The following is a 22,776-nucleotide window of genomic DNA, read 5'->3' on the forward strand; positions in this document are numbered from 1 at the left end:
TACCCACACAAGGGGCGAGGGCTGCTCTTTTGCTGTATTTGAACTTTTGTAACCCCGTGTCTGAGTTGTGCGAGAGGACGGTTTTTTTTTTCTTGTGAATTCGCAAGAGTGTTTGGAAATCACCCCATTACTTTCTGTGTCTGGGAGCCCTGCCTTCTTTCTCATTGGACTGTATTGCAAAGCCAAGCTGTCAGCCCATGTGGCGTGGCCACCGAGCATGTCAGACATTTAAATGAAGTAGGGAAAGAGAATCAAAGAACCGAGAGAAATTGAGAGGGTAGGCAGGCAGGGAACTGTAAGATCGAGCGTTGTCCGGCACTTACTGTAAACTGGAATCTGTTAAAACCACGGATTATAAAGCAGATAGGGCTCAGGTGCGGAAGTAAATCGAATAAAATACTTTTTTATATGAGCTCTGAAGATACGCAGCAAATACGTTCGGGTTATTACAGGTATGTGCTGTTATCTCCATTCATTATCGGTTCTGCGATAGTATAGGCGCATTATCTGCGTTCTAGCAAGAAGCACTATTTATTGTCCTTATATAAAACACATTTATTTTATTTATGGGGTGTGTTTTAAAAATGTCGACTCACTGGAGTGATTAAAGGCATGGGGTGTAATGGATGTGATCAGATGCTACAAGAGAGGTTTGGTAACAGCTGAAGGAATACTGTGTTTTTGAAGGAAATAAAACGAGAAAATACTGCTCGTTTGGACATTGTCACATAGGCGATGCTTATGATGACTAGATCGAACGCTTACATATTCTGTGTTTATAATGGATTGACCTGAAACGGAATTAAATTGTTCAATGGTGTAGTAATGGTGATAACAGATTCCGAAATTGCCTGTAATGGCGATACATTTGAGACTTCACTCCTGAGAGACTGCACAATACCTAACTTTTAACTCCTTGCACTAAACCGATGACACGAGATGGCTGACTATGTTCAATTGCATTAGATAAGAAGGAATGATGAAAAGAACCCCTTCTTCCTTTATATCAAACGGAGAGTTCAAATTAAGTGCGGGACAGATGAATTTGCATTGTAATCTCTAGTACAGAATAAAGGAAGGTCTTAGAGAAACGCGATGTGTTGGAGCGCATTACATCAATTTGGCAAGAAGCATAATGTGCGTAGTCAATGCGGCGCAGTGGAGAAGGCCGAGCTACAGTAATGCCTTCAGCGCATCCAGGTCTGTCACTGCGAAACAGCAAGCCCAGTTCCCGAAGTGACTGAGGAATATACGAGGGCAAACTGAGATGCTTTTTTAAAAACTAAATAGTACGAGGACGTAAGATTTAGATTTTTAAATGCAACATTATTCCATTTCAAATACATGTCGCAAGAATGCACGTCAAAGTACATCAAGCATAATATGACAAATCGCAATCTTTTCCGAATAACCACTCTTATTTTTTTTAAATATCGGTGATAAAAAAAATTTGGAGAGACTGACGTCATAAAATGGCTGGTGACTGGTCAGAATGAAAAGACAGCACTTTTTTGTTGCCGGTCGATACTGCTAGCAAAAATGCATTATGCGTCTTTTAGTATTTCCGCATTTCCGCAAATACCTGATTTTCAGTAGTATCAGTTTTTGAAGGGGAGAAGGAAAAAAAGCAAACTTGATTGAACATGGCCTCAGACGAAGAGTTCAAGCACTGCTTTATCTCAATGAATGGATTTCACAAAATGGAGTCACTTTCTGTCACCATCAGTAGCAGGTGCTGTTTGTTTAGGCAGATAAGCGGGTACCCAGTGGTACAGCGGAGTCTGCGTTTGCGAAATAACCTGTCGTCAATTAGAGAATCATACATCATGTTTTGCAAATTTAAGGTTGTTCTAGACTAGAGGGTGACCTGGAGAGTTCATAGTGATGTTGCTGCAGTATGATAGTTTGAAAAGCCTATGGAGATCAGGAGACTTTGGAGATGGATTTTTTTAAATCTCTGAACTCGCTAAAATTCAGGACGCACATGCAACGAGATAACTAAAAGGCAATGTGCTGTTTCTGCAGTTTTTTTAAAAAACATCAATGCATTAATCATGTTAATTACTGTAATTTCCATGCAGTGGAAAATTAAATTTAATTGAAGTAATGGAAGGTGTCTGTTATGCATGGAAGACTGTTTTACTTGTTTGGATTTTATTCTGTTTGGAAAGGATAATGGAAATAAAGTATTGTTGTCATTGTATCCCTTAGACGTTCTGAGGTGCTTCCATTATCAGTGAACCTAAAAGTAGGATTCCAAAGAACTGCTATTTCTTCTGCATCTGACAAATATTTAAATTAATCTGAGTTTAGGCTCTGACACCTGTTGGTGCAATACTTTACCTAGTGTGGCAATATAGATTTCTTTATAGTCTCTGATTACATTTAGCAAAATGTTAGTCAATTGTGGTCCTCAGTGGCCAGGACAGTGGTAGAAAATATATTGGTGCTGTGGAATACGTCCACAGAAGAGTAACCAAATAACGTCTGGGGCTTAAGTGAATGTCCTACACTTACAGAAACTTTCTAGTCTCGAACACAGAAGAATAAGTGGGGCCCAGATACAAAATCTAATTTCAGTGCTCTCAAAATCTTTGAGAAGGTCAACCCAGCAGACTTCTTCAGGAGAAACAACGCAACAAGAACCAGGGGACACAGCGGGAAACTGTGGGGAAGTTTATTTAAAACCAAGAACAGGGGGTCCCTCTTTATTCAGAGGACAGTATGGAACCATATACAGTACATCCCTGTACAGTGTACAGAACAGTTACACAGTCCATAACTGTGACATACAGGGTCTAGTTGAGACTTGACCAGTTTTAGGCTATAGTGACTATGAACCAAAACCTGCCATAACTTTAAAAAACTGTATAAATTATGTTTATATAAATTAAAAAATGTGAACGCTATTGTCTCACCAGGTGTAGCTCAAGTACAACCAGAGAATTTTAATTCTGTGTTTATATTTAATGTGATGTTCATGTTGTTTTGTGCTGCAGTATTCACATGGCTCGATTTATATTCTGAGCAATATGTGTGGAGTCTGTGGTTTCCTCTGTGATCTGGAAAAGTCTTCATGTTTTCTTCTCCCATCATAAGAATTTGAAGAAGTCTTTTTTTCAGAATTCGGCTTATTCTAAATTAAAATTTATCCAGCCTAGGTTTTGCTATCAGAGTTATCTACAGATGACATGGCCACTTGACTTTCAGCTGAACTTCAGATGTGTCATGTCTTTAAACTCTATCAGAATGCCCATAAATAAGCTCTTTTAAAGTTTTATTTCATGCCCAGTATGAGTTTGAAAAGAAAATCTATATTTATATAACCTTTAGTGCTTTTATTTGCTGTGTATCATGTAGTCTCGGTGTAAATCCAGGTTTTATATTTGTTTATCTGGCAAATTTATAGCAGTTGCTTCTTACTGTTATTAATGATAAATAAAAAAAATCATCTCCTAAATGCTTTAAAGACTCACCCAGTAAGTACTGTTTTCCGTAGATGTGCTATCGCTTCATTGTGTAGCTCTGGGTGGTGTGATGATGCAGACATGTCAGGACCCTAATTTAAATGCAGAGGTGACTTTGTTATTTTCACTTCGGCTTTTTATATTTTATAGCCCCTGGGGATCACTCAGTACTGGCTCTACAATACTGCTCACAGCCTTTATTCTTATATTAAGCTTAAGGGAGTAAGGTGTTGATCTGGAGTTACTCTTTTTGAACATGCTGCACCTCTGGTTTCCACAATGATCTTGACTTCCAAGCTGAGGTGCTTGGCCTTCTCTCTGAAGAGAGCTTATCTCCAGGATGATCTTGATCAGTGAGGATATTGAAGGGTTCTGCGTGGAATTCGGCAGGTGGTGAATGTAGTGCACACATGGCTTGTGTTGATAAATTGCCAGTGTAATTCTTTTAATTAAATCACAGCCAAGTATAACATTTCCTGTAGATCCGATTACTGCATATAGTTAAATATATAGTCATATATGATCATAATGGCACAGAGGGCATCTTTAACATTGTCTTGTGATTTTACTGAAAATAGTACCATAAAACTAAGGCACAGAAATAAAAAACATCAGGACCTTCAGAACACCATGTTGGGAGGGAACCTAACACCAAGGAAGGATTCTTATTCCTTTGTCTGATCTATCATCATCAAAGCTAAAATCCAAGTCAAATTTATATGGATTGATGTGCAATATAGTTTAATTGCTATCAGAGTGGTTCTGCTCCATTATTGAGTGTTTTGAGCCTTAGCTTTTAAGTATTAGCAATTCCTGCTTTGCTGTGTTATGTTAAGGTGATTCTTAGTCATATTCAGAAAAAAAGGCCTGTTTTAATAAAGAATTAGGAAATGGACCCTCCTGCTGATATCTTTAGTCTTACTGATATATAAGATGAGTTATATAAAGAATTATATACAGTATGGGATGATATACAGTATAATGAGTTAGCATGCAATTGTAGTTCATTCATATTACTGGGACAGAGAGAAACGCACTTGCTTAAAGAGGACATTTATAGATTAAGTGATCTATAGGGACTGGTGGCCACTGAGATCTGGGTCAGGTAGATTAAATCCACTGTCTTGAAATCCGGTTAAATGCTTTTAAAAGCTCAGCATGTACTGTACTAGTTGCAGCACTTCCTTAAAGATAATGGAGATGAAGTATTGTCTGTTCTTTCCGCAAGGTTTCCTGGGATTTGTGATAAGGGGTTCTGTGAAGGATGACAGGAGTGGGAGAACTAGTTTCATCTTTAGACTCACCGGACATGGATGCAGTGCAATCAGTTTGATTAAAAATCAGTAAGATGGAGTGGATAAGATAAATACTGTATGCCTTTACAGTGGAATAGCACCCATTCTGTCATTCATTTTGCTTTCACTGAACCAGGCTTGTCTAGCGGTGGTGCAGGTGGCTGTATTTACTGTACCTGCTGCTGCAAGGATCTGAATGTTGTTTCTATGTCACCGACATGGTTATGCAAGCGCTCCTGTTTTCAGCCCTGTGCTATTTGAGATTTTATACCGAAAGCCCTCCTGACCATCCTGACCGCTTCTCTATGGTAAAGTAGATTCACCCAGAGCAATTCACAGTGGCCCCTTGATCTGAACGTGATATATTGCAGGCTAATAATACAATTAGGATTGTTTTCTAAAGATTTTTTAAAAGAAGATTCTAGTTTGTTTACATTTCTGTAGGTTTTTGTGACATACAGTAGCTCTAAAAGTCCTGTAGTGGACACAGGATGACGTACAGTAGATAGCTAGGTAGCTCACTTAGTATAGTCAGCTTATCGCTGAGCTTCTGACACACTGAACTGTTTTACTGGAGTGAGGGCGCATGGGATAGCTCCCATTGTGCCTGTCTTCACTCTTCCCTCCACCTGCTCACACGCATGGGTCTTTACATGTGAGAACCTGCCCGGCGCCTCTCCGCCCTCCTCCTCAGCACGGGTTACCACGGAAACAGAAGGTAGGATAATAACTAATCCGTGAACAACTAAACAACCTGTGCCAGAGCTGCAAGTGACCCACCCACATGCTGCTCCAACTCTGGCAGCAGTAGGTGCAGACATGTGAGTTGCAGAGACATGGCTCCGTGCAGCCTCGCTGGCCTGGCACGTGCTGAAGAAGAAAAGCTGCTAATACACGTTGGGCCCGTGCAAGTGTGAGGAGTCTGTAGTACGTACAGTACTGGGTACTTTCACGCCACTTTGATACTTCTGATTTACAGATCTGTACAGTACGCTTCATTCAGCCATCTCAAATCTAATACAATCCTTATTCTTCTCGATTGGCCCTAGGTTTGAGTGTGTGTGTCTGTGTTTGTGTGTCTTCCCTGTGATAGACTGTTGTCTTGTCCAGGGTGTACCCTGTCCTTTGGTTACCGGGATAGGCAACCCCATGACTTTGAATTGGAGTCTGAATTGCAGTTAGAAAATGGATGGATAAAATGCCTGTATGCAGGCTAAGTTTTATAGTTGCTTAAAGCCTACTGTTGAAAATAAAGGAACAAGCATGCAGATTGAAAGTGTTCTGAGTTTAGTACTACAGTATGTGCACAGCCACTAATGCAGATTAGTGTGCAGATCAGGTAGGAATCATGCAGGGAACCTGCCCAAATACTGCCCTGCCCAACTAGCAGGGCGATGGACAGATCAAAGAAAGGCTTTTGATTCAGTATGGTACTTGGCAATCCACTGGCCAATCCAGCACACAGGGCCACACGTGGTTAGCCTTTCCACTTACCCCTGGGGTGCTAATAACTGTTGGTAGGCTGGTATTCTTTGAGGGCATTCGTGGCTCTGAGCTAACTCCTCTCAGGCGCAAATTCATTGTGGAAGTTTAGCTCTTTTGAAATCAGACTTCAATTACGCCCTTAGGAAGCGCAGAACAGAAGGAGTCTTGTTATTCCTGCGTTCATTAGCTGAATCTCAAAGTAAGCATAGGCTGCAGTCAAGCAGTCTGGGAGGCAAAGCTGCAGAACAGAGAGAACTGAGAAGAAAGCTGAGGTCTTGCCAGTGCTTGAGGTCTTGTCCAGCTTTGAAAGTAACCTCAAGTGTCCGATCAATAAGGGATGACTCTGAAATGAACTAAATGAAATACAGAACAGAAATCTGCGCGGAAACCATCAAAAAGGCTTTTCTGGCATTGAGCAAATAAAGCTATATTTATCGGTAAAGTATTTAGTCCTTGAATTTACGTGGTCTTGATTACTGTAAAAGAAATTCCAGATATGTCACAGAAATTGCTCGGTGTAGCTGCCTGCTTTATTTGCCCGTTTTGAAGCTACTGTAGATTTTATGATCTTTGTAATCAGTATTACGGATAATTTCCTTCCACTTTGTTTAAATTTACCTGTTTGTCTGTTAACCAATGGACAAGTCAAACAAATTCAAAATGTGCACTTTGGGTCCAGAGTACCTCTGATTTTAGCATATTTTCCTTTAAAGGAAAACAGGCAGAAATGAACAGTGCATGTTAAAGCCATAACATTCAACAGCATAATGAAAACTACTTTGCCTTTTTATGAGATATTTCTCACATATATATGTATATAGCATTACCAATGATACCCCAATTGCAAAATATTAGGATAATAATAATTGCTTACACTTATTTAGCACTAATTTAGGTAATGGGGATCCCCTCCACCACCACCAATGTGCAGCCCTACCTGGATGATGTGACAGCAGCCATAGTGCACCAGAACGCTCACCACACATCAGCTATCAGTGGGGAGGAGAGCAGAGTAATGAAGCCAATTCATAGAAAGAGATTATTAGGAGGCCATGATTGGTAAGGGCCAAGGGGAAATTTGGCCAGGACGCCGGGGGTACACCCCTTCTCTTTTCAAGAATTGCCCTGGGATTTTTTAATGACCACAGAGAGTCAGGACCTCGGTTTTACATCTAATCCGAAGGACGGTGCCTGTTTACAGTATAGTGTCCCTGTCACTATACTGGGGCATTAGGACCCACATGGACGGCAGGGTGAGGGCCCCCTGCTGGCCCCACTAACACCTCTTCCAGCAGCAACCTTAGTTTTTCCCAGGAGGTCTCCCATCCAGGTACTGACCAGCCTCACACCTGCTGAGCTTCAGTGGGCTGTCAGTTGTGAGTTGCAGAGTGATATGGCTGCTGGGTATGTAATGGATGTAATGTAATATTTAATCCATATCAATAGAAAGTGGTCAAAATGAATTTTGCATCCACTCTGGTATTGTTGAGGCTTTACTATTGTGAATATCCCTGTGTGGGGTATTTCTGTTGTCTTATCTTACATACTTGTTCCTCATAACAGAGACACTCGTATCATGGAGGACATTGTAATAGCTGGGATTTCAGGAAGACTCCCTGAGTCTAACAACCTTCAGGAATTCTGGGAGAACCTCTTCAATGGGGTGGACATGGTGACAGAAGATGACAGGAGGTGGAAACCAGGTGAGGTCAAGAATATTAAGTCTGTGTCTGTGACTGGATCTGCTATAACTGATATTTCTTGACTGCCACCAGTTTGTGAAGACCCTGGTGAGACAGGACCATACTGGTTGTTTTTAATTGACATTTTTTAAAAAATAAATGTGCAAATTACTTAAAATTCTAATTAAAGGTAGGCCTAATTTATTTTCCAAACATTTCCTGTAAAAGTACTGTTGGCTATAAATGCATTCACGCCCTTGAAAACAAATTCATGAAAAATTATGTCTTGTTTTGTAATTGTTTTATAACAAATATACACTGCATTTCTACACTGAAGAAAATCCTGTAAGGCCTAAGAATCCTAATAGAAAATGCTGATGTACAGTTCTAATTATGTAATTATGAATAGTTTTTATTTCTTAGTAATGTGAATATTTGGCAAACAACCGGTTAGGAGTTGGCCTACAGTGGCACTCTCATTTGTGAACACTTCTGTAGGTCATCAGGAAGTACAGTAGCTCTAAAAGTCCAAAAGAGGACAAGAATATACTGCGGTATTGATACAGATACTTCACTTACTATAATCGGTTTAGACCTGAGTTTTTTACACACTCATACTATTACATACATAATGAATTTTCCTTGAACAGTGCAAAGACATCACTCTTTTTTTCCATACCCTCTTCATCCTGGATCACTGTGCTTCCTTCTCAGGACTGTATGGTCTGCCCCAAAGGAATGGAAAGCTGAAAGAGATCAACAGATTTGATGCCTCGTTTTTCGGTGTTCACCCCAAACAAGCCCACACTATGGACCCCCAGCTCAGGCTGATGTTGGAGATCTCATATGAAGCCATAGTAGATGGAGGTGAGTCAGTGCTGACAGAGACCCACACACAGCTCTAGCCTCTCATGTCAGTGCAGAACTGTTGTGTGTGTTTGAGTATTTGAGCTTCAAGGTTTTCAATGTTAAAACTTTCGAAATAATGGTGGCTCTCAAGGGGGTGCACCATTAAAAGTGCTCGCTTGGAGTCCTTGTTGAGCCCCGTAATTTAGTTCAGAACCGGGCCGTTAGCCAACTGTAAGGAATGATGATCCTGAGTGTGCATCCTCAGCTCAAGGGACCGAACAGACTCTGGTACTTTTCAAGCGCACTTGGGAGTTTAAAGTAAGTTCTACTGGACAGCAGAGCTTTTAACGGACAGTCTGGGTTTCACGTCCAGGACCTAATGACACTCATACAGGTGGTCCACTGTGGCCCTGTGTGTGCTAATAACCGTGTCATTCTTTCTCCTCTCAGGAATAAACCCAGTGTCCATGCGTGGCTCTAATACAGGGGTGTACATCGGTGTTAGCGGTTCTGAGGCTGCAGAGGCCTTCAGTCGGGACCCCGAGGAGCTGCTGGGATACAGCATGACAGGCTGTCAGCGTGCCATGTTCGCCAATCGCCTCTCCTACTTCTTTGACTTCAATGGTAGGGCTGAGTGAGGCTGTACTTCCCAGCTGCCATTTAGGTAGCTATGTACAGTAGCTACTGTATCCAGAGCCTTGTTTGATATATTGGCCTTCAGAGAATAGGGAGAGTCTGTAAATTATTCTTTTTGCTTTCCAGTTGTTTTTGTTTTTCAGTCATAAACCAAAATTTACACAAGCAAGAGTATAGTACATTCTTTATTTTGGTATCATGGCAGTCATAAAGTATCTATAACAACAATAATTTTTTATTAATAATGAAGAACTTTTCAACAAAAGTATAAAACTTAATTCTGAGACATATAGTATATTGAGTCATGGTTTGTCGTAGACTGGAAAGTTCCAGATTTTTCCTAAGATTAAATAAACTTAATTTTAAATATTGTGCTCTGAATGTTAAATATTTTCAACACAGACTATATAGAACTGCAAAATCAGAGACATGTACTGCTATTCCGCGCTCAGATGTTTAAGGCCTTCCTAGTGTGTGTATATAATCTGTGCTTTACCTAAAGTAACTGGTGGTGTTGCAGTATGTGTTAAAACATCTGCAATGTCCTGTAATTCTTTCATTCTTTTGTGAAGCTATTACTCGGGGAGTACCTTGGGTAGTGTCATATCTCAGCTGTTTCTTCTCAGTTGTTCAGTGTAGTGTCTCTCGCTTTCTGTGGAGTCAGTTGCTCAGTTTGTCCCATGTGTGTCTGCGTGCCCCACAGGCCCCAGCACCGCCATTGACACAGCCTGCTCTTCCAGTCTTCTGGCACTGGAGAACGCCTTCCATGCCATTCGCCATGGCCGCTGCGACTCCGCCCTGGTGGGAGGAGTCAACCTCCTGCTCAAGCCAAACACCTCGGTGCAGTTCATGAAGCTGGGCATGCTGAGTCCCGGAGGCACGTGCAAGTCCTTCGATGCTTCAGGTATGGCCCCGTGGAGCAGGGAGACATGTGAAACTGTACATACTGTAGCGCCTAAGATGGACAAGTGGAGGAATTCCCGATAATCTTAATCTCCAAACAAGCTATTTTATTACATATGTGCAGGGCGGGGAATATTAAGAACAACAGACAAGTATTTTGATTACAGAATCCAAAATGGCTTTACGTCCATATCTATTCCTGAGACTTTCAGAGTCCATTCAGCTGTGTTGACACTGAGATGTGAACTTCAACACACTGCACTGTCATATTCATGTTAAGAGCTCTTCTTCTCATGCAGAATAGTGTCTCTTACTTAATAACATCTCCAGCGTAACTGTGCCCTGTGGCAAGTCTTAATACCTCTCTATGCTCTTTCACACTATTCTGTCAGACTCCTTTGCATAACCCCCTTCAAGGTGAAGTAATGGTGTTCTATACCAGCTATAGAGCTCAGCCCTGCAAGGAAAAGATATATGGCGAAAACCCTGCTATCACACAACAGGATTCTTGAAGTGCCAACCACTTGCTTCTGCTTCCCAGGGGATGGGTACTGCCGCTCAGAGGCCGCTGTGGCTGTCCTGCTGACTAAGAGGTCCATGGCCAGGCGGGTGTACGCCACAGTGCTCAACGCAGGCAACAACACAGACGGCTATAAGGAGCAAGGTACTGCGCCGTAGACCCTATTTTCTGGAGTCAGATCAGCTGATCTTCTGAGCAGTAAGGAGCCCTGAGACAGTGACATAACCAGGAGCGATGCTTTAGATTGAGTAATTTACACTACGTGATTGGGCATGCAACCTTTCCCCTAGTCACCTCTGTAACACTTACCCCATTCTCAGGCTATATTTATCAACATGGTTTGGGAATGCAGGGATAGAGGCTCCAGAGCCTGGACAGGGCTGTAAACAGTCACCCTGATGTTACTGTAGATTAATGCTGTTTATAGACTGAGCTCTGGACTATGAAAGAGCACTCCGTCACACTCTCAGTTCCTAACAGTGATCTGTGTTTATCCTTCAATGACCTCTGCCTGTGCATATGCTCCTTCTATCTTGTGATTCATTCAACAGGTTTTTGCCCTCTGCAGTCTGGGCAACGTAGTTGTAGTCACACGTGCTCTTTATTCCTTCATGTACAATGATGATACAATGAGTCTACATTCACTTTCTTGCTTTCTTGCCTTTAAATGTTGTGAATGATGAGAAGGGGATAATCATACCCTTTCCAAATTGCAAATTATATGTACTGTGCTTGATGCTGTACATTTTATGGTGTGTCCTCTTACTATGATATACTTTGAATTCAGTAATAGTCAGGTTATTGATCTGAATGTTTGAGCTGTTTGTACTATGTAGAGGACATTACAAAGTAACGGGTTACTTTTAAACTCAAAACAGACAGGCTGTAGGTTTAAGTCCCTGCTGCAGACACTGCTGTTGTAACATCTTGGGGAAGAATCTTTACCCCAGATGCTCTAATCCACCTGTAGCTCAGTATGTGGAGACCAGAAATGTAGGTAATCCTGGCGACAGACCAACATCCCACTCAGGGTGGGAGTCACAGACTCTCAGTCCATTTAGCACTATGATAACCTGAGTTATCACTATGATATGATGAGTAAGTGCCTAGGAGTTTGACTGCTTTGCAAATGCTATGTATTCAGCGAACAAAAGATCCCTTGATTGTACAGTATGTGTGTAATAAAGGTGGTAGCATTCAGGCCCATGTGACTAAAGAGAAGTTAAAGTGTACACGATTTCCAAGCTTTTTTAAATCTATCTGCCATATACTGTAGTAAACATCCTGATTCAAGATGCCTTAATTTTCAGAAAACCATTAAATTAAAAAAAAACATGATTTTTGCTTTCTTTGAAATCAGTTATATTACCAGCAACTTAGTTAACATTTGTGATTCTAGGTTCAAAGTGATTTCTATTTTTGTGTCCCTGACTGCTATAAAAAATATTGCTGTCTTCTGCTGGGTTAATATTATACCATAACCTTTAACCACATTTTAATGCCATTTGTTACATTGCACAGTGATACAGTGGCTTGGTTCCTGGTATCATTAAGCCTTATTGTCAGCACATTTGTTACCTGCATTTTGGCACACTGTTAAGAGAAACCTGTTGAGATCCCATTAACTAGGCTTTTGTAACCACAGATAACAGTTTCTTCAATTACGACCCTTAACCTGTCATGGTGAGATCATGATCAGTTGTCAGTACAAATGACTGGAGATTTTGAATGATGGCCTGTCACACCATCTTCGCTGTCAGGACACATTAAATATTTACAGTAATGGAAGATGATCAAAAATAGCCAAACAATATTTAAAGAATATTTTGGCTTGTCTCATTTCTCTTCCATAAAATGAAGCTGCATGAGTTCTGCAGAGGAGAACATTGTGCAAAAACAGCTTTGGCAGTCTTTTTACAATGTAGGCATTAACTCCTTTGACTCTAGTTAATTATTATGAGTTACCGTAAAAAACACCCCAAAATAGGTCTCTTAAATGACCTGTGTGCTGGATCTGTAATTACAATCACTGACCAAAATATTATGTACACCTTAGTCAAAAGAGTAGACTCTCCAAGTGGCAGGAAGCATGTGTCTGACATCCATCACTGCAAGCAGTGAAATCTTCAGTATTTCAAACTCTTATGAAATACATGCATCATCCTGCGGGATGAACAGCGCTATACAGATGAAGAGAATTATTCATTGTTGTTTATCATTGGAGGTGCAAAACCTTCTATCTAAATTAGCTCAAGTAGAGTAATAACACTTGGACAGCTTTAATGTGAACAGTCTGGATGACAGGTTTTGTCTCGTTCTTCCAGTGCCATAATGACAAGAATGGGAGAGGTAATGTGTAGATTTTCTTGTCTTGAGGTCAGTACTGTACTGTGGACCGTATTGTACACGTGTTGCTTCCCAACAACACATCCTCTTTACTTTTTCCCCCTTTCAGGTGTGACGTTCCCCTCTGGAGAGATGCAACAGCGCCTGGTGCGTGCTCTCTACCAAGAGGCACAGATCCCTCCCGAAGAGGTGGAGTATGTGGAGGCCCATGGCACTGGCACTAAGGTGAGCTACAATACTGCAGCTCTCTGCCTGCACAAGCCAGATACAAATATTCACAGTGAGGAGTACAGTGCGTGCAACAGCCACAAGCATCAACCACAGCCATGTTAGGGCCTCTGGACATGGACACAGATGTGATTTCTCACAGATAACAGATCAATGAACTGCTAACATAAACTGACTTAAATCAAGGACAGCTGCAGTAGTCCCTACACGCACTCACGTTGCAAATGAAAACAGAATGTCTGTCCAGACTGCACAGCTGAACGGTCGCCAGCACGTCCAGGTTTTGACAATTAAAACATCACTTCCAGGTCGGCGATCCACAGGAAGTCAATGGGATTGTCAGCGTTTTCTGCCAATCAGAGCGCGAGCCCCTGTTGATTGGCTCCACCAAATCGAACATGGGCCACCCTGAGCCCGCCTCAGGCCTAGCAGCTCTGGCCAAGGTAAGTGGGAGCATGCTGGCAAATGGTCGCTAAAAACCTCAGTCGTTTAAGGAACCTGGTTCATGCACGTATTTTCAGGTTTCTTATAGATGATAAAGATACTAGATCCATTCTAGTCTGATATCTTGCTTGCAACTAAATAAAATAAGTGCCTTAGCCATATGGGTAATGTTTTCTCTTAATTGAAATGATGGTTCTCAATCTAGGTTCCAACATCTTTGGATATACAAAATGCAGTGCACAGAAAACACAGCCATTTTTTATTTAAAAAAAATGTAAATCAGTAAATGTCAAAGGGTTTGCTAATTTATATCTCCTCCTCTCTGTCTTCTTGCTCAGGTTATTCTATCCCTAGAGCATGGTGTTTGGGCGCCCAACATCCATTATAACACCCCCAACCCCGACATACCAGCTCTCACCGATGGCAGGGTCCGCGTGGTCTCTGAGCCTCTGCCCATTAAGGGGGGCATTGTGGGCATCAACTCCTTTGGCTTTGGGGGCTCCAATGTACATGTGATCTTGCGCCCCCCTGGTGCACCCTCCCAACCTCGCCCCCTGCTGGCCCCCGAAGTGCCCTGGCTGGTACAGGCCTGCGGACGGACGGAGGAGGCAGTGAGCACGTTCATTCAGAAGGCTAAGGGACACAGAGGCAATGCCAGCTTCCTGAGCATGTTAAACGAGGTGTCGGGCGTACCCACTGCTAGCATGCCTTGCAGAGGCTACGCTTTGGTTGGCAGCCAGGCGGACATCATGGAGATCCAGCAAGCCCAGGCCACGCCCAGGCCTCTGTGGTACATCTGCTCAGGTGAGTGTTGCCATTGAGATGGAGTAGAGGTACACCAACAACGGTGGTGTATACATGTGCTAAATATTTTGCAAGATTTTCTCTATGAATAAACATGATTACAATAGTATTTCATACACTGCATGACATACTCCTTCGCAGAATCATGATACTGTCTGAGTGCTCTGCGTGTGTTTGTGTTTGCATGTGCAGGGATGGGCACGCAGTGGGCAGGGATGGGCCGCAGTCTGATGCAGCTGCAGGAGTTCCGGGAGTCCATCCTGCGCTCGGACGTGGCCCTGCAGAACACAGGCCTGTGCGTGTCCAAGCTCCTGATGGAGGCGGATGAGTCCACGTTCGAGGACACCGTGCACGCCTTCGTAGGGCTCGCAGCCATCCAGGTTAGGAGCAGCACAGGGCAGAGTGGGATGGGATGACAGGGATTTGCAGGTAGTATATAAGCTCATACACTTACCAGCCCCGGTTCTGCAGAGGGGCTAATCATCTCAGTTTGTATTTTTTTTCAGAAACGTTTTGGGGAAAAAATCCTTCATTGAACTGTATGTAAAGAATGCAATAATTCCCTTAGTTGATTCTGGGTAGGCGATTAGATGGAGTGAGAAAACATGGCATGAGAGTGCTGAAGTGTGGATCTGGGAGCCTGAACATTGCTTGGTCCTGCTACAATGAGGTTATGACTGCTGTAAAGACGTTTCTGCATTAAGGGCTGGAGATGTTCAAAGAGAGTGCTGTCTGCTCCCCAGATCGCTCAGATTGACATGCTTGACAAGATGGGGCTGCAGCCAGATGGCATTGTGGGACACTCAGTGGGAGAGCTAGCGTGCGGATATGCCGACGGATCTCTAAGCCACGGCGAGGCAATTCTGGCCGCCTACTGGAGAGGGAAGAGTATCAAGGAGGCCAACCTCCCTCCTGGGGGCATGGCTGCTGTTGGTAAGACGCAGTCTCAGATTTCAAGCTCTAGTTGTGCAGGATGGTGGCACAATTGAAGGTTTTTTTTAATAAAGCTCTAGCAGTGTGCTATCTAGAATAGAAACTCATAAACATGTCAGTATCTGTAGAAATCTTTCAGAACAAAACAGATTGCAAGCTCTTACATGGAAAAAGTCTAGAATTTCTCATTCTTTTAAAACGTTTCAAAACAATTTATTTCTTCTATAGTGTATATGTGGCAAGGGGTTGTGGGATTATATGACAATCCTAGCAGCCATATTAATAAAAATTTTTCAAGTAGATCCTTAACCCAATTATAGGTACAAAACAGGCTAGATGGGCCCAACGACCTCCTCTTGTTTGTAACTCTGAAGCTGGGATTAGAAGCAAAAGAGAAACATTTAAAAATGTTTAAAAATATTGGTGACCTTCAAAATACCCCAGATGAAAACAAAAAGTAAACCTGGGGCAAAAAAGCTTGGAGTGATGGGTTAGAATAAGATGTGTTGGTACAGTATGTAGACAGTGTTGGTGTGTTTCACCGCAGGGCTGACGTGGGAGGAGTGTAAAGCACAGTGCCCTCAGGGGGTGGTCCCTGCCTGTCATAATGCAGAAGACACTGTTACCATCTCTGGACCACAGGTAACAACAGCACACCCCCATAATCAGCGGCTCCTGAAAGGCTCAGTTGTACACTACTCCAAATGCAATACACATTGTTATTAGAAAATGTGAAATCTAAAATGTGTATTTGAAGGAAAAAATGTATAATTGTTGTCCTTGGGTTTTAATGCTTCTTTAAGATTTTTATTCATTCAGCATTGTGACTCCAATACACAAAGATTACATAACAATACACATACAAATCACTCTGACCTCATATATTCAGGGAGTTATCACAGAAAATAAGCTTTAGTTTGACAAAGTTTGGATGTCTGTTGGATAAAAATGGATGGCAGATCTGAGCTTTTTCAGTGCAAATAACTTACATACAAATGTATAATGCTGCAAAGGAACAAGTAATAGGTTTATTCCATGCTGAAAAAAAGAAGAGAGAAAACACAACGTTTCGTTTTCAGCATGTAATAAACCCATTACTTGTTCCTTTGCAGCCTACGCATGCTGACGCAGCTACCTACCTGAATGTATAATGCTTATGCATTATACATTTACACATTATACATTATGCATAATGTACTTACGGTCTTCATGACTTAAATGGGATTTGGGGTCCTTAATGTGAAGTGGTTTGCTGAGCTCTCTGGGCTTTGCCTTTGGTTTGAGCAGGAGGAGGTGAGCACGTTTGTGGCCCAGCTGAAGGAGAGTGGAGTATTCGCCAAAGAGGTGCGCAGCGCTGGAGTGGCCTTTCACTCCTATTACATGGCCGCCATCGCGCCTTCCCTGCTCGCGGCGCTCAAGAAGGTAAGGGGTGATCGTGCTGCAGGAACACGCTAACGTAGGGCGATTCGTGGTTCAGTTTGTTTCATGTCAACACCACAGAGGGCGTGCCAGCCATAGGACGTCAGCCAAACATAGCTTTGGCAAAACAGATATCTTTCCAATTTTACTAAAGAATTTATTATGTTCATATAATGTAGACTGTTCAGTTTGATTAAGAAAATCTATCATGGTTTTTATATAAAATATCATAGGTATAATAGATTACCCATACTACAATGCTGTTTTTTGTTACTGTTGATTTTGCATTGGAGTCAGGCCTTAACCCTGTAACTGTTAGACACAAATATTAAACATCCTCAAGGGCATTGACAAAGTCAACCCAGCATGTACTGTAAGTGCATTTAAAACCTAGAATGCTTAATATGGCTGGATGAGATCCTTGGATCAATTAATTACTAACTTCCAAACAGACTAGATGGGCCACATGCCCTCATCTCGTTTGTAACTGTTCCTATGTTCTTATCTGTGAAAGCACTCCTCTGAGACACAAAGTAACTGCAGGTTCAAGTTGCCGGCACTTAACCGCAGACTTGATATGGATGTAAAGGTGTAATTACAGTATTTTTAGACTATGACAAAGGCGTCTCAGCGGCCAGTTGGATGAAGACTAGTTCCTGAGGTCTGTGGGCTGACTCTAAACCTGGAGAAGTTTTAGAGGCTTTGCCGAAGCTTGACCTCCTCTCCTCCCCTCCTCCCCATGCAGGTGATCGTGGACCCCAAGCCTCGCACCCCCCGCTGGATCAGCACCTCCATCCCCCAGCAGGACTGGGGTAGCCCCCTGGCCCAGTACTCCTCTGCCGAGTACCATGTCAACAACCTGGTGAGCCCCGTGCTCTTCCAGGAAGGCCTGAACCTCGTGCCGGACAACGCTGTGGTCGTGGAGATTGCCCCACATGCCCTGCTGCAGGTGAGACCCGTACACACTCTTGTAGATATGAGACGGCCGACCCTCCCATCATTGAAATAGAAAGTGGTTCATCCTGGAATTGTAATACAGCTGTGCTAACCTATCTGAGTGCGTTGTGCAGAGTGCAGTGGTCTGAAGCACTGGGCTGAATCCAGGTGTGGACAAAGACAGGCGAGCGGGCTGACCAAAGCAGGCGGGCGGATCCGTGAAGCAAGCAGTCTGAGAAACACAGTTCAAAGCCATTGTTGAAAATGAATCAGGGTTGCAAGCCGGGCAGTCACAGAGCAAAAGCACAAAGGGAAATCCACAAGCGTGGTCAAAGGAAGCAAGCCAACTCAAGGCTGGTCTGAGATATCCTGCTGGTTAAAGTTAAGTGATGGGTTAATTGCGCGCAGGTGGAATCAATCTCCTGCCAGATCACGTCGTCACAGCAATGAGCTCCAATTGGCATTGAGTAGAGCCTTGGCCAGTAGCCATGGTGTTTTTGGTACGTAATCGAGAGCTCCTATGGGAGCAGGTACGAAAGATATTAATAGTAATATGATTGAAACTGAGATATGATTGAGACGATATTGTAATATAGCATTGGAGTAAACGTTTCAGATTTAATTGTGAATCTCATCTTATTCATATTAACAAAGCATATCTCTGCCCTCCTATTTCCTTAATTAATGTTAAGAAACAGCAAAGCCAGTAATGAGGCTTAAAGGAGGACATGTTTCTTTGTGTTGCTAATGAAGTAATTTACAGTCTCTTCAATGTCCTGTGAAACAGAATCTCCATGAATATGATTCACCCAGATTAATTTTATTATTCTTAGCATAGCGTATCATTATTTTGCTAGAAGCTTTGCATTGATAGTGTTTTTTGCGGAATTTTGTTCCTGATCTTGTGCAGACACCATTTAAGATCAAATGTCAGTTAATTATGATTCTGATTTCATTAAACAACAAATAAATTGACTCATTAACCAACAGTGAGATCACGTTGGCTGTAGAGTCTGATACAAGACGTAACAGATATGTAACAATAAGTGATGGAATGCTGTGGTAGTCTCCACAGGAACAAAGTAAAATGCGATTACAATAATAACAATAATATGCTCAAAAATATTGGGAGTGCCTGAGAACATAGAGTTGGAGTCAATGTCATGCAGAGGCCAAGCAGCCAGTATGCAAGCCACATGAGTCTGGTTCCTGCCACAGCTGGTCAGAAATGGGAATGTTCTATTCCCCTATATGCCTGGCTGACCTCTCACTGGCTTTCCCTGCAGGCCATCCTGAAGAGGAGCCTGAAGCCCACCTGCTCCATCTTGCCCTTGATGAAGAGAGGCCACGCCAACAACCTGGAGTTCTTCCTCACGCACATCGGCAAGATCTACATGAATGGGTAAATGTGCCCCACGAATTCCGGGACAGTTAGACTATGGGTGTGTGATCAAGAGAAGAGAATGACTTTCCTCGTGTGTTCCAGAGTGACCGCAGCCATAGCCTTTAGGTCTAGTGAGGGGAGTGTCTGGAGGATTAATCAGAAATCAGTACAATTTACAGTACACTATGTACATTTTTGTTGTTCATTTAGAGTTTATTCTAGTTAGACGCATAGCCACTCGGATATCTTAATTATAGACTGTTTTTGAAAGTGGGTAAGAGTGTACAACAATAGTCTGTGCTATTTACCTACTTATTATTTATGTGCCTACTCTGCTTGGCCTACATAATTTGCTGCACTGATAGTTGCCCACTCTGCCAGTTTGGGAATGTCCTCTGAGTGCCTTTCTATGCCCTCCAGGATCAACGTGGACAGTAACAAGCTGTACCCTCCTGTGGAGTATCCAGTCCCCATGGGAACCCCCCTGATCTCCCCCCACATCGTTTGGGACCACTCACAGGTCTGGGACGTCCCGAGTGTTGAAGACTTCCCCACTGGCTCCGGTGGCTCCACCTCAGCCACAGTCTATAACATTGGTGAGAACCAAATACTTTTTTGAATACTTAGATGACAATTTACTTTTCATTGACAAAACTTACACATCCGAATGTTGTATAGGCAAAATCATGCAAAACAGCAGAAATCGAGGTGTGTAAAAAGAATACTGTGTTCCTGTTAGTATAGATAATGTGGACTACAAATTAAAATCAATTGTGCATGAGCCAAAATGTAATTTTATCAGCTTGGGTCACAGTTAGGTGACCCCTCAAAAAAGAATTATTCCTGTACAACTACACCACCTAGCAAATACAAACAGAGTCACTTCTTTGTTTGCTTCCTGCTCCCCCCCTCTGCCGAAGGCCTGGTTTATACTGGCTCAGCAACCCCTCACAAGTCCATGCGTCAGTACCTAGGGTGTGGCAATTGCTTCATGTCTGAACGGCCAGTGTGTTCTTAAATTGTTGTTTATTGGTCCCTGCCCCACTGCCTACATTAGAAAACTTGAAGTTGAAAACTGGGGAGAGGCATACATTTACACAATCTTGGCCACTTATACAACTTAATTAATCACAGCCTGTTCCTCCTTCAATGGTTTGCATTCTGTGACACCTGTTTTTGAGTGATGTTTGTTGAGTTTGTTTTCAATAAGTAAAAGGTCAATGTATTCCAGACGCAGTGACGGTGTACTATGGATCACTGTGTTCTGAAACAAATTAGGAAACTTGTCAGGTGTCCTCTCATTTGATGTTTTTAATTACTTATCGCTCACAGAACCTGAAAAACTGATCAAGACTGCATAAGAATGTTACAATATTATTCTCTTGTTCTCTCCTTTGTAGACATGAGCCCTGAATCCCCAGACTACTACATGACTGGGCACTGCATTGATGGGCGTGTTCTGTACCCAGCCACTGGGTACCTGGTGCTGGCCTGGAGGACACTGATGCGCAGCCTGGGGTCAGTGATGGAGCAGACCCCCGTGATCTTCGAGGATGTCACCATTCACAGGGCCACCATCCTGCCCAAGACAGGTGAGAGACTGCCCTGTACGGTCACCTGAGCCAGAGGCAGAGTCTGACCTCAGATATGAGCAAGCCTCATGCTTACAAACATGGCTTACAAAAGAGAGACCAGCAGGTGACAGAGTCCTGAATGAGAAGAGAGTGAATACACTATCTGAAACAGAGACTATTAAATCAAATGAGACAGAAAAAACAAACAAACATGTGAGAAGTCTCTTTTCCTCCCAACACTCTTACACACAGTCCTGAAACAAGTACCATATACATAACTTACCTAGAATGTACTAGAACTAGAGCGCATACAGTCCATTTCTTGAATCATAGACTGTTGCTCTGCATTCTTGGGAAAAGGGGGACCTCTCAAAACCTTTTTAAAGGAAACATTTGAATGGGCACTTCAGGAACGTTCTGCATTCTTTATTTGTGTGACCTCAGTGTTGGTTCCCTCAGGAATTCTGATCACCATGCTGTGATGTTTTGGTTTCCTCAGGCTCAGTGCAGCTGGAAGTTCGCCTCATGCCTGCCTCCAACAAGTTTGAGGTGTCTGAGAATGGCAACCTGGCAGTCAGTGGTAAGCAAACAGAATTTTTCTATATTGCCGTTGGTGTTATAACAATTTGTTATTGGTGTTCAAATTAAAACTGGATTCATTTTACCCGATGTTGTGTGGGTTGTCTCTGATGATGAAGTAAAACCATGCTTCATGTTCAGCACTGAACCAGCACATTGGTTTGCAAGAATTTGTATTGTTGGAAGACTCTTTTATAAATGGGGCAGGTCAGTAGTACACCTGCAAAGCCTTCCTGGCAGTAACAGTATCAGCTAAAATCTGTATTCAGTCTTGTATTACTAGAGAAGGGCAATTAAATCAAACTTTTAGTGTGAGTACATCCTCAGCCACTGTTATCTGAAGAAATATCCTGTTACTTATGTATTGAGTGGCATTAAAAATGCAATTGGAACCAATAGCATCTATTATATAGTGCATCTTAGTAACTAACTAAAATTAACATTTGTGCTTATGTCTAAATCAAAATGTTTATGTGCAACTCCTGCAAGCTCTGTGTCAGGGATGGACAACTAGCCCTTGAGCACTAATGAATCCTTTGGATTTTACCACATCTTTAATTACCGTATTTGGAAATGAAGTCAAATCACCTGTTTTATTTCTGCCTTAGGTGCTAATTGACAAATATGCATAAAACTTGCAGAAATCAGGCCCAGCGGACTGGAGTTGCCGTGTGCATTACTTCCCCGTTCGTTCTGTTCTCAGTTTAAGGGAATGCAAAGAGCAAAAAGAAACTGCTGAAATAATTCAGGGTATCTCGTATTCTGTACAGGAAAGGTATTGAGAGATTTCCTTTTTTTTTGTGCACTGTGTACTCTGGCTTCCTTGTCTAAGGCTCTTGTTGTGCCATCTCTTGTCCCAGGCAAAGTGAGTCTCCTGGAGGAGAATGCCTTGAACGCCTTCCGATCCCAAATGGCTACGCCCTGCGAAGTAGGAGAGAGCGACCCCAAGCTGCGGCTGACAGCGAGCGACATCTACAAAGAGCTGCGCCTGCGGGGCTACGATTACGGCAAAACATTCCAGGGCATTCTGGAGTCCAATAACTCTGGTAAGATCCGAGGTCACGCTGAGCGCAGCTGCCGTGCAATGAGAGATCAGTCGCTGCCAGCACTGTTGCAATATTCTGTGGTGCAGTGCTTGTCTGCGAACCAGATCAATGGAAACTGTTGTATCAGTCTTGAAATCAGAAGTGGGGACATGATGCATTGTTATACAGATACCTTTCCTGGCAGTGTTAATACTTATGTCAGGAGATAATTGACCAAATGATAAATCTCTGACAGTAGTTTCATTA

General features: G+C 42.6%; 1 protein-coding gene across 2 annotated transcripts in view; it reads left to right on the forward strand.

The window, feature by feature from the left end:
- The window catches only part of fasn (fatty acid synthase), a 40,507-nt gene continuing 17,731 nt past the window's right edge, over positions 1 to 22,776 (forward strand). Inside the window, exons 1-19 of one of the 2 annotated variants that reach the window (XM_088599686.1) lie at positions 1 to 452; positions 7,811 to 7,950; positions 8,644 to 8,796; positions 9,229 to 9,402; positions 10,118 to 10,318; positions 10,859 to 10,981; positions 13,293 to 13,408; positions 13,720 to 13,854; positions 14,194 to 14,659; positions 14,852 to 15,039; positions 15,403 to 15,592; positions 16,140 to 16,234; positions 16,880 to 17,014; positions 17,757 to 17,960; positions 19,234 to 19,349; positions 19,752 to 19,927; positions 20,732 to 20,923; positions 21,405 to 21,485; positions 22,345 to 22,530. In XM_088599686.1, coding sequence (XP_088455812.1) covers positions 409 to 452; positions 7,811 to 7,950; positions 8,644 to 8,796; positions 9,229 to 9,402; positions 10,118 to 10,318; positions 10,859 to 10,981; positions 13,293 to 13,408; positions 13,720 to 13,854; positions 14,194 to 14,659; positions 14,852 to 15,039; positions 15,403 to 15,592; positions 16,140 to 16,234; positions 16,880 to 17,014; positions 17,757 to 17,960; positions 19,234 to 19,349; positions 19,752 to 19,927; positions 20,732 to 20,923; positions 21,405 to 21,485; positions 22,345 to 22,530 — 3,115 coding nt within the window. In that variant the 5' untranslated portion in view covers positions 1 to 408. Of the gene's footprint in view, positions 453 to 5,204; positions 5,481 to 7,810; positions 7,951 to 8,643; positions 8,797 to 9,228; positions 9,403 to 10,117; positions 10,319 to 10,858; positions 10,982 to 13,292; positions 13,409 to 13,719; positions 13,855 to 14,193; positions 14,660 to 14,851; positions 15,040 to 15,402; positions 15,593 to 16,139; positions 16,235 to 16,879; positions 17,015 to 17,756; positions 17,961 to 19,233; positions 19,350 to 19,751; positions 19,928 to 20,731; positions 20,924 to 21,404; positions 21,486 to 22,344; positions 22,531 to 22,776 lie in introns of those variants that run through there. The other variant, XM_088599687.1, reaches the window with a different exon arrangement.

This window comes from Lepisosteus platostomus, chromosome 11 (genome assembly GCF_059453375.1).
Source record: "Lepisosteus platostomus isolate fLepPlt1 chromosome 11, fLepPlt1.hap1, whole genome shotgun sequence".
NCBI classification, from domain to species: Eukaryota; Metazoa; Chordata; class Actinopteri; order Semionotiformes; family Lepisosteidae; genus Lepisosteus; species Lepisosteus platostomus.